Here is a 12,044-nt window from a genome sequence, read left to right as displayed (position 1 = left end):
CCGAGTCAGCCAACAGAGATCTTCCTGCATAAGATTAGGAGCATGTTTTCTGAAAATCTCAGAGCATGCACAGTTGTTCCTTTTAGACTTATATGGACATTTGGGGTTGTTTGTTTATTCAATAGTATTTAATCTGTCAAGAAAAGATGTCTTTAGTGGGCAGGAGAGTCTTGTCAGCAAGAGGAGCTGAGATAAGGTGAATGTAGTATTTAATTAAGAGGGTTGGAAGCTGCTCTGGTATCTGGCTACATTCAGACACCACACAGCAATTGACCTTTGTGATCATGTCAAGAATTTATCTTGCTCCCATCAGCCCCAAGCAGGAATTGAGAAGACAGTAAATACATGTGCTTTTGATTTCCATTAGTGGAACATGCAGCCTTCTAAAGCGAGGCTTTACCCTGCTATGATTAGGCCTATTATGTATCAGAAGCATTGATCAGGTTTTTTATGCAACTATTGTAAATGACAAAATCACTAATCAAAATGTGTATTTATTTTCTGTGCAACCAAATGAACACTTTGCTGAGCACTGCAGAGAATGAAATTAAGAGGAAATTTACCCGAGATGTGCTGATAATATTGGACAGACTTAAAAGAGGAAATGCACACAAAAATAGAATCTATAATGAATCCACGTCAGAACAATGGGGCCATAAGCTTCAAACACTCACTGACACCCTAAGATGCACAGCAGCAAGATTTGCATTTAATTCACATTTAATTGTGACAGCTTTTGATGTTGGTACATCAACACTGTTGAATCTCTTAGTTTGAGGTTCAGTCCAATTTATTTTTATGTTTGTCCCAGCTGGTATTCATTAAATGTTCCTGACCCTAAACATGGGGAGGAACAACAAAGGAGTGAATAATGAAGAGAAACCAACTCGATTCTTTCCTTAGCCAGCAGCGACCCCAAGAGGCGTAAAGTAGAATTGCAAGACATTTTCTAAATCGCTTCAGGTAAAGATAATTCAAAGATTATTTTAGAATGAGAGAGATCTAACAAAAGTTACAGGAACAAAATATAAAACTTAATGAATGGCTAATAGACAAAAAACAGTAAGGATATAACTACAATAGATTGTTTAATAAGGTGTGCAAGCATACTCATCTTTTAATTTAAATACTGGAGTGTAAAACACAGAGCTATAATTTTTTTTTTAAAAAGATCACCAATGATTACTGGGATTAAAGTATAAGCATACTTAAGTTAAAGTACTACAAGTAAAACTATTCAGTGTGGATTACTTAGAAATTCCCAAGGCTTATTATGTTCATCAATCAATTTTGTTTGTCTATTAATTTTGTTAATGCTGTTAATAGTGCAACTCATTTTAATTATCTATTGCTGAATAGTGTCAGCTGCAGCAATGTGTCTTAATTTTCAGTTACTATTTTATTTTAATAATCTGAAAAAGATACAGCCACTAATCAAATAAATGTTATAGGTTTAAAATATCAATATTTCTCTCTGAAACTTTGTGAAATAGAAGTATAAATTAGCAATAAATGAAGGGTATAAATATCTAAACACAATACTGAACTACACTTAAAGAGTGCATGAAAATGAAGTGAAAATAAGGTTTGGTAAACTCATTATCTCTCTCTTTTTTTTTACAGTGACCATTGTTGATTGTTATATCTTCTTAATTTTCTTGCCTCAGATGTAAGGAATTCTGCTCTGCAAGCAGTTTTTATTGTTTTTCTTGTTTGTCCTGTAATGAAAAATGCTGACTTCAAATGTTATTGGCTCAAGTATGCAGAGAAACAGAGCCCAATTGTAGGCTGACTTCGCGTCAAACTGTCATGTATACGTCATCCATAAGGATCAACAATAATGTAAGAAAATAATTTATTTAAATTTATTTATTAAGATGTGGTTTAAAGATAATTGCAAATAATATGTTCCTGGTGTACACAAGTATTTTTTTACAGGTAAAGAACTATGGTGTCTTTCTGTTTTTCTGCTTGTGAATGTACATCTGAACAGCATCTTCCCTCACCACCAGTTTCTAACAGTGTCCTCAATTGTCTTTTCTAACTTTTTTCTTGTTGTATTTCTTAATTTAACCGACAGGAGGAGCTACAGCAGAGGGGGAAGGGGAGGCAGCATAGGATTATGTTTCTTAAGAGCACAAGTGTGTGTCCTTTCCTGTTCAGGGACCCCCAGAGGTCCTTGAAACGTGTCCAAGAGGTCATCAAACAAAGGAAATGGTGCCAGATTTTCCCTGTAATTTTATGAAGGGGAACAAATGAATGACTTTCAAAGACAGTATATCTGCTTATATTATAATATAATCTTTTCAAATGCACACCTGGACACCCACAGCTAAAGGAGCTACTTTTGTAGGGCGCCACATCAAATGCTGAGTATAAAAGTGTGGCTAAGATGAAATCAGAGAAATTTTATAGATTCCATCAGGGTAGGTTAAATCACACAGTAGTAAGGCTGAAAAGAAAAATTAGTCATATGCAGCAAAATAGAAATAAAGTATAAGACTGTGGTATAATTAAAGAGAACAAGAAGCTGAATCATACCCCCCATGTGGCTGAGGGGGTAATAGGAATGGTAGTCAGGAAGATGGCAATTACTAAAAAGCAACGGGGTGTCCTGTGAAGGTCAACGAAAGCCCTGAAGCCCTGTTCAATGACCGTTCTCCTGAAAGTCGAAGTTGGTGTGTTGTTGTTGCCAGAAATATATCTGATGTCAGGTAATGGTTGGCTGTTTGGTGGGTGAACTGGGGTACGGAGTATCTTGAAAAATGAGGAAGACTCAAATGCATCCAAACAAATAATACAAGAAGAAAGGCAATTAAATCTTAAGCAAACTACAGTATATTTAAAAAAAATCATTTGCTGATATATGAACATTATATTCACAACTGACCGCTATCACAATTAAAACATAAACCAAGAAAAAAAATGGTAATGCATAAGGTGCAATTGAACAAAACAAAGAAAAGTCTTCAGAGATGACAGATTACACAGAATGGAGAATCATTTATTAAATGTAATATTAATGAAAATTGACATTCGAATAAGAACAAAGCATCCAGGGAGTAAACGGCAGAAACGTGAACAACAGCTTATCATACTGATAGTTCAAAAACATCAAGTAAAATTACTTGTTCTCATGTGTGGATTATTATGGTCTGCTGAGAACAGCAGAGACTGTTTGGCATTGGACGGCAGAGATGAAAAGGATTTTATAGTGTTCCTTTATTTATCCAGCCGCCTGCTGTAAAGGGAGCTGTCCACGGCACTCATGGATCCACGTGGGGGGTAGGAAATGCTGCCCATAATGGTTGATAATATGACCATCATCTTTTTCTCCACCATTTTCTAAAGGAAGCCTGGAGATGCTCTGAGAGGACTGTTCTTAGACCACCTGCTGATAACGTCTTGTATCGAAAGATGTTTCTTCTGCCTCTGCAAACTCGATCAGGCTCTCTGCTGCAGTCTGACCTCAGTCTCCCTCCTGCAAAAGTCCCTTCTTCTCTTAGCAATTCTACCTGATTGTCCCAGAACCTCATCTTCTGTTTCCTCTGCACCCACCACAGGGCCTTTCTGCCCCAGACAGCAAAAAAAAAAAAAACCCTCTTCTTGGTGGAGCCTGCAGTTCACTGCACCTCTCTGCCGGACACATTTTTATTATGTATGACGCCGTTTGTCAGACCATTTGTAACGTCTTCCCCTGGCAGCCTTTTTCTCCTTGTAATTTTATTTGAAGCAGCCTCTCAAAACCTCATCTGACCATCTCCTTATTGTCCTTGCTGCCAAGGGTTGTACTTCTATAAATTATACAAGGAAGTACAAGGACATAGACATTAAATAGGCATTTTACTTTTTCCATATTACATTAATGTATAAAAACCCCTGACAGGTCCAAAAGCATTTTGTTTCACAGATTGCACTATCAACTTTCACATAATATGGTGACATACTAATCTTTAAAATTCTCTTTTGTCTCATTGTTTGCTGTGTAGCATCACTTCTGAGGCAACAAAGGCTTGTGAGAGCCCTGACAGTAATGTTCCTGCCAGACAGAACAGTTGACTGGGATGCCGAGTGTTCTTGTATGCTCCAGCTGGACACAGTAGACAAAGTGTAAAGCACCATCTGTAAGGAGCATATATCAGAAGCACTACCCCTCATCCTCTGTGGCACTGCTCCAACTCTGTTTGTGTAATTCTGACCTTGGAGCATATAATTGTTACTCATCATCATTTTCTCCCAGTCATATATTATGCTGATTCTTTTCAATGCACACGTCCGCATGCACGTGGGCGTGCGCGCATGAATTCATGCATGTGGAGAGTGCTGTCTTCTGCTCCCAGTTGGAGAAGATTATGTTCAGTGTCATGGAAAACTTGGAGAGATATTAAATGAGGCTTGTATCATGAACCGCCTGCGTGCTGCTCTTGTTTCCTCTGCACACTGTGACCATGGATTATAGTACAACAGAGAGAAGCAAACTTACATGAGAATATAATCATGAAGTGCACAACAATTTGGACGAATATTTCAATAATACTAAAAATAATGAGGCGTGGTATTTGATGAATTTGTGAAATAAGATATAAACCGGCTGCATAATTTGCTTATCACATTGCAACAAACGTAAACATACTTGTGCAGAAAGGGTGGTGTATAATGATGGATTTAAGCTAATGCCGAGTGTTTAGTCCAATATGCAGTGCCAAACTCTGAAAGCAGGGAAAACAGAAGCACAAATGAAATGCATGCAGGTTGAACGCAGCCTTCATACTCTTTAATATGAGCCACAGGCAGTGTCCCTGATGCGCCTGCTCTCCTCCCATGTGAGCAAGAGCCAAGTGGAGAGGCTGATGGATACAGCTCCGCGAGGACACGGCGATTCACAATGATACTTCACGTTTCTGCATGAGTGCCGTCACATCAAGTTGAAAGGGCAGGGCATAGCAGGTCTCTTCCTTTATCTTTTGCAGTACCCCTAAACTTGTGCCACATATCCAAATGCAACATGTGCCATCAGCTCAGATTCTACATACGACACTTTAAATCCAGAGGGTTAAATAATTCAGACCCAACCTCTGTGAGAGCTTTTACCCTGCCTGTTTTCATTAAGACAATGTGAACACTTGCTGAGTCAGGCAGATGAGATGCTGTGTTAATTTTTAGAAACCAACATGCAACCTTTTTTTTTAAAATCAAGATGCAGGGTGATCAATACACAACCGTGCATACAGTACAAGTGTATCCATGCATTGTGAAAGGGATGACATGATTATTAAGGCTGTACTGCACAGGACATACAGACATTCCGGTGCTGTTTTTGAAGGGTTGAATTGAAATCGGTGTGAGTTGAGGATCTGCTACTTGGATTAAACTGCATTTTTGGTAGAGCTTTAGATTACAGCCCACAATACGCAGCAGGTTGGGGACAGTTTGGATGTCGTCTTGAGCCAGCAGTGAAACACTGAAGAACATAAAAATACATGCAGATAAATACAGAGGACCAAGGGAAGAGGTGATGATTCTGAATGACCTTATTTCCAATAAAGAAAACAATTATCAATTACTATTACCTCTCTCTTGACAGAGGTAGCACTTTCTTTTCATGTCTCTACAGATATCTTCCATCAGTCCACGTCGCATGTTGGTGTGAGTTTGAGAGTTGTGGAATTTGCAGTTTGTCTGTCAGAGCTAATTCTGTCAGATTAGTTAAAAAAAGAATGGATGGAACTGAAGGAAAGAAAGCAAGAGAGAAATTACAAACATTGAGTGAGACATCTTTAAGCAGAGGGTGTATTATCCGTCCCATTGATTATCTAATGACAGCTATTCATGAATCTTTCATTTAACTGTCTGCTCGGGTCTCTTACTGGTAGAATATATTTATCTCTTCTGTTATTTTTATAGTGGCCTTTCTGTCTGAACGATTTGTCTCTGGATACCTGACAGAAGACTTTGCTGGCTTTTCTTTGCTGTGGTCTTCAATATACCGCCTGGTTATTACTGACAGAGTTGGGTCGTCTGATCAGAGTAGGTGTTTGAGGGTTTCCTCAGAACAAAAAGAGCCCTGTTTGTTCTCCCGGGTGTTTTTAGATTTCTAGTCAGCACTGGCCAGACTCACGGCCTCTGCCATATCTGAGAAGGGGTGCAAACTCTATCCTGAACCACCTCTTACCTCTTACACTGTGGCTTCTCCTCCTTTTCTTAGCCCACTCACACTGGTTTTGTCTCTCTTCTGTCATCAACTCAAAATCTTTGCTGATCCAAATCTTCCTCCTCACTGCAGCACATCATCCTGTGAGGATTTCATGGTTGAGATAACGCCTTACCAAGTTTTCACAGCTGTTCCATCCTTGGACACAAAGCAGCTGACAGCAACACTGGAGTATCCTCCGGTATCCAGGCTTGCATTGCCACTGATAGGACGGACTCCATCCTATTAATGATTTCTCTTGTCATGACCTTGTTGAATTCACCTGCTGCACCAACAGCTTGATCCACATATCAATATTCAAAATTACTGATTTAATTTTGCATTAATCCATGAAAATCATGTCTCTGTTCAACCATTTCAAATGTAATGAGGTCAAATTTGTTTTTACTTACCTTTGCTCTTGTATTCAGGTTTTTTTTTAACTGAACTAAGACATTATGTACTTCTGTAGAATATTAAGTGCTGATTTGAAACTGTTTTGGATTATGGAAACTTTATTAAAACATGGTTGAGCTCATTGATAGATGGTTACACTGCTAAAATGAATAGTCCCTGGATTTCCATCAACAACACTGAAACTTCATCTTTTGGATGCAGCAGCAACATAATTGCAGAATCACTATAAAACACCGGCATGGCGCTTCATTTCTCATAATGGTTGGTTTGATGGTAAATTTGACATATTTATGACTTGTATATGGTTGCTTAGATTAATTATGATGTTAAACTTCTTGCTGATATTTTCCTAACAGTATTCGTATTTTCTTTGAATAAATGATGCCAGTAAAAATCAAGATAAGGGAAGGACAGGATAAAAAGCATGAAACAACCCATCCCAGCAAGAGGAGCAGCCAGTCTGGAGAATTATTGATATTTTTGCGGGACATGTTTGTTTGTTTGTTTGTTATTGTTGGTTTCTTTTTCTTTCTTTTTTTGAGGGGGGTGGTGTATATCGGTATGATGCTCCAATGATCTGATTTTTTTGCTGTACATGAAATGACTTGACATCCTCCGACCTCTGAGAGAGAGAGAGAGAGAGAGAGAGAGAGAGAGAGAGAGAGAGAGAGAGAGAGAGAGAGAGAGAGAGAGAGAGAGAGAGAGAGAGAGAGAGAGAGAGAGAGAGAGAGAGAGAGAGAGAGAGAGAGAGAGAGAGAGAGAGAGAGAGAGAGAGAGAGAGAGAGAGAGAGAGAGACTAACTTTATTATCAGGCATAGCTGTCTCCTCCAGCAAAGCGTGGTTAAAAGAGAATCATTTGGCAGTTATGGTAGATCAGCGTTTTTCTCATCCTCCCCGGTGCTTTGGAGACGACGACGATCGCTAAATAGACTTGTTCTCTATTTCCCTTTCGGCGCATTAAAAATAAAAGATGCGCTGAAACGCCTAACGAGTCTGCGTCTTCATCAGTGTTCGGGAGGTATGTATCTCCAGCAGGAGTTTTGACAGAAATTAATGAATGAAATCTGACAGGACGTGCATAGGAATGCGTTTCAATTTGTAGCCTGAACAATTTGCCTAGCTTTGAATTAAAATAAGCATTTTATTTGTGTTTCCCGCGTCTTAACAATGCAATACGGCTCACTCGCTTTGGACCGTTGTTTTTTTTGGTGCCCGTTGTCTTGCTTTGACCTTGCATTTTATTATGTACATAGCTTGAAGGAGTTGCTTTCTCTCCTGTTTTGTTTGAGCCATTTTAAATCAGCAGTCACAGTCAGAAGTTACCTCTGGGTAACAGCAAATAAAGCTTTGACTCATGGGGGCTCCAGCTTGTTGTATGGAAGTTGCTTTCATTGCTCTTCGCTCCTCTCACATCACCTTCTTTTTTTATTTCCAGATGACGTTGAGGATATCTTAGCAGGACTGTGATCTCGGTCATCGTTTGCAGGAAAATGCATTTTTGGATCTCCTATGTTTTGCTACTTGCTGCATCAGTGTGCACTGTTGAGATGCTTGGCAGCTATGGAGAAATATGTCAGACACTGTGTGCCTGCGAGGAGAAAGAAGGGATACTCACAGTGAGTTGTGAAAACAGAAGAATTGCCAGTCTCTCAGACATAAGCCCAGTTTACTTCTCCCAATATCATCTGCTGCTCACAGGGAATCGTCTGAAAAAGCTTTCTGCCAATGAGTTTGTAGAGTACAAAGGACTTACAATATTACACCTAGGGAATAATGACATATCTGAGGTTAGAGCAGGAGCATTTAATGGACTTCAGGAATTGAAACGACTACATCTCAACAACAACAAAATTGATGCCTTGAAGGAAGAGTGTTTCCTTGGCCTCGAGAGCCTGGAGTACCTACAAATTGATTATAATTACATAACTCATGTGGCTCCAAATTCCTTCAGCAGACTTCAACATCTAGAGGTCCTGATCTTAAATGACAATCTAATATCTACGCTGCCTGTGAACATCTTCCAGTATCTCCCATTGACTCATTTGGATTTACGGGGCAATCAGCTCAAAGTGCTTCCCTACTCAGGTCTGCTGGAGCACATGAACGGCGTTGTGGAGTTACAGCTGGAGGAGAACCCGTGGAACTGTTCCTGTGAGTTGATTCCTCTTAAGACTTGGCTCGAGAGCATATCATACACAGCTTTAGTCGGCGATGTTGTTTGTGAGTTCCCTTTTCGACTACATGGGAGAGATCTTGATGAGGTTTCAAAGCAGGAACTGTGCCCGAGGAGAGCTATCGCTGAATATGAGATGCCACCCCTGCCACATATGAGTACTGATGCATACCGTAAGACAACACCAGCGCTAGTTACATCCTCCCTCACCTCATCTGGGATTGCACGATCGTCATCGAGACCGACAAAGGGACCTCGCCAGTCAGGCAAATTAAAATCAAGACCAACTTCTCGTATCCCATCTAATAAGCCACAAAATTATGGTCAAATTATTTCATATCAAACAAAATCCCCTGTGCCTTTAGATTGCCCAACTGCCTGTACTTGCAATCTTCAAATCTCTGATCTTGGCCTGAATGTGAACTGTCAGGAGCGTAAAATTGAACATATCTCAGATTTAAATCCCAAACCCTACAATCCCAAAAAGATGTATCTAACGGGTAATTATATCCCAGTGGTACGTCGATCAGACTTTACTGAGGCAACAGGGTTAGACTTGCTTCATCTCGGTAACAATCGAATAGCTCGCATACACGACAGGGCTTTTGGGGATTTGACGCATCTCAGGAGACTATACCTTAACGGGAATCTGATTGGCCACCTTACAGCTGATATGTTTTATGGATTGGAGACCCTGCAGTTCTTATATTTAGAATACAATGTTATTAAAGAGGTCGCCTCTGACACGTTTCAGCATGTACCCAAGCTTCAGCTTCTTTTCTTGAATAACAACCTCCTGAAAACCTTACCCCCAGGAACATTTGATGGCCTGACATTAGCTAGGCTCAATCTTCGCAACAACCATCTGCGGAATCTGCCAGTCAGTGGTGTCCTGGATCAACTTACGTCACTGGTGCAAATCGATTTATTTGAGAATCCGTGGGATTGTTCTTGTAGCATACTGGATCTGAAGAAGTGGTTGGAGCAGCTTAGCACTGGCACAGTCGTAAACAATGTTATCTGTGGCTCACCGAAGAGGCTAGCTGGGGAAGATATGAGATACATCAAGACAACTAATTTCTGCCCTAATAACTCTGATATATTATCCTCCGTGATACCACCCTCTGAAGAATATTTTCCTGGTAGCACCATCACCATAGAAACATCCTTGGACTCTGACGCGCAATACAGCGCTATTCCTTTATCAGTGATGATTCTTTGCCTTCTCCTTATGTTTATTGTTTCTGTGTTTGTGGCTGCAGGACTGTTTGTAGCACTGAAAAAGAGACGTCAAAAGAACCAAAGCAAGCACAATCATTCCATGAATGCTTGCATTAGCTCTCTCAACATGGAATACGGCCTCTATAAGAAAGGATCCATTCCCAAAGTCAGAACATCTGCTGGACATGTATACGAGTACATCCCACCTCCCACAGAGTCCACGTTCAGAACTAGCGCCCACACCCCAACAGACAGCAAATCAGTGGATGGATTTAGGGACTTTGACGAGTTAAGTGGTGCTTTTCTGGGTAACTCAGATGAAGAGGCAGCCAGTAATGTAATAAGCTCTGAATACAGCGCGACTACTCCAGAGCCTCTTAACAAGCCTTCCACCCCTCGCCAAGACGATCTGTACTACTATAGAGACGTGCTTGAGTCTGACAAGCACACACGATACAGCAATACATTACCATGCAAGCATAAGCAACAGTCATCCAGTCAGTTTACCTCAGACTTTGATGCAAGGCATCAGTACACACACCCGGAGAGAATACAACAGACAATACTCTACTGTGCAGCACCAAGTACTGTTTATGTGGAGCCCAACAGGAGTGAGTACTGGGAACTGAAAGCAAAGCTTCACATTGATCCGGATTACCTTGAGGTTCTTGAGAAACGAACAACATTTACTCAGTTTTAAAGGGACTTATCTTCTGGACTGATGCATCCATGCAATTTATTATATTAATCAGCAATGAGACTTTTAAAATCAGGCACAAGTGTTTTATCACCTTTATACAATGGATTGTGAGCTGTCATATGTGTGTTTGTGACATTTGGTTTACAGGGTAGAATAATGATGGGGAACAGTGCTCATTTCAAAGGAACACTTATCCCTGAATCGCTGGGATGTTTAAATGTGTAAATATGAACAAGCACCCGGATATTCGGGGTTCTTATGAATCATACATCATAAAATACATATTTGAAGTTTTTCATGACAGCAATGTGGGACTAAGCCTTTACTTTCAAATTAGTTGCTTTTCACAAGTGTTAATGAACCATGCAAATGATATGCCCTCGTGCCAACAGGCAATTTTTGTTACAGTTAAAGCTATGGCTTTTAGCCCTGTCCTTTCAAATTTCTTCTAAATGAGGCTTAATCAGATTTATTCAGCAAAATTAACTGATCCGCAACTAGAAGTGTAACCTCTTTGCAGGTGTTGACAAAAGCCATGTTAGTTTCACAAATTAAAAGTATGATCGGGTGGAAAAATGGCATCAGGCATTTAGCAAGGTGATTTGTCCTCTGGTGTGCATGTTTCTGTGATGATAATATGAAATGCGTGAGATCACCAAACAAATTCAAATTTAATATCTCAAAGCACGGATTACAAGGCCGGTAAATCTCAACCCTCTTGTTTGCAGATTTAGGAGTGAACAATTAATGTATTCTGAACATTGACCTTGTGCATATACTGTTGGATAATCTGCGGTGTTCCCTCAGAGCCTCTGCCACTCTAAACCAGCTACACTTGTGGATTACGGGCACATGTTGCACTTTATTGTGTTAAATATTATTGTATTGTCACTGCACTCAGACATCCTCAAACTAAAAGTTTAATTTACTTATGTCACAATTACATTCGAATGCATTGCAACTAAAGAAGAGTTTTACGAGGATGTTGATGTCATAGGAGACATTTATTGTGCAATTTTCCACAATATATGACAGTTAGGGGATTCTCTTCATTTCTTACCAGAACCAAAGCACAAAAGCAGCTTATAATATATGCAATGTCTGACACTCAAAGGGTTACATCTGGGCAGTACCCTGTGTTTTATTAGAACCTTTTTATTTAATTTCAGAATCCACTCATTTACAATACGAGTTAAATGCACTAAAATTTAAACAGAAAAGAACATCTTTCAAACGTATCGACTTCTGTCCAATATATGAGACATATTCTGCTTTACTACTTTATAGGAACAATAATTTCCCTTAATTTTTTTACTTTTTCAAAAAATGCACTATTGACTTCT

At 39.7% G+C, this 12,044-nt stretch overlaps 1 protein-coding gene across 1 annotated transcript; it reads left to right on the top strand.

The window, feature by feature from the left end:
* Positions 1-8,097: 8,097 nt before the first annotated feature.
* Positions 8,098-10,701, top strand: slitrk5b (SLIT and NTRK-like family, member 5b). The gene has a single exon (XM_068329785.1). It carries the CDS (start codon positions 8,098-8,100, stop codon positions 10,699-10,701), a length of 2,604 nt encoding a protein of 867 aa, XP_068185886.1.
* Positions 10,702-12,044: the final 1,343 nt, after the last annotated feature.

Source organism: Antennarius striatus, chromosome 12, assembly GCF_040054535.1.
Source record: "Antennarius striatus isolate MH-2024 chromosome 12, ASM4005453v1, whole genome shotgun sequence".
In the NCBI taxonomy this organism is placed as follows: Eukaryota; Metazoa; Chordata; class Actinopteri; order Lophiiformes; family Antennariidae; genus Antennarius; species Antennarius striatus.
The sequence above is the reverse complement of the archived record's forward strand: the minus strand, read 5'-3'. Positions and strand labels throughout refer to the sequence as shown.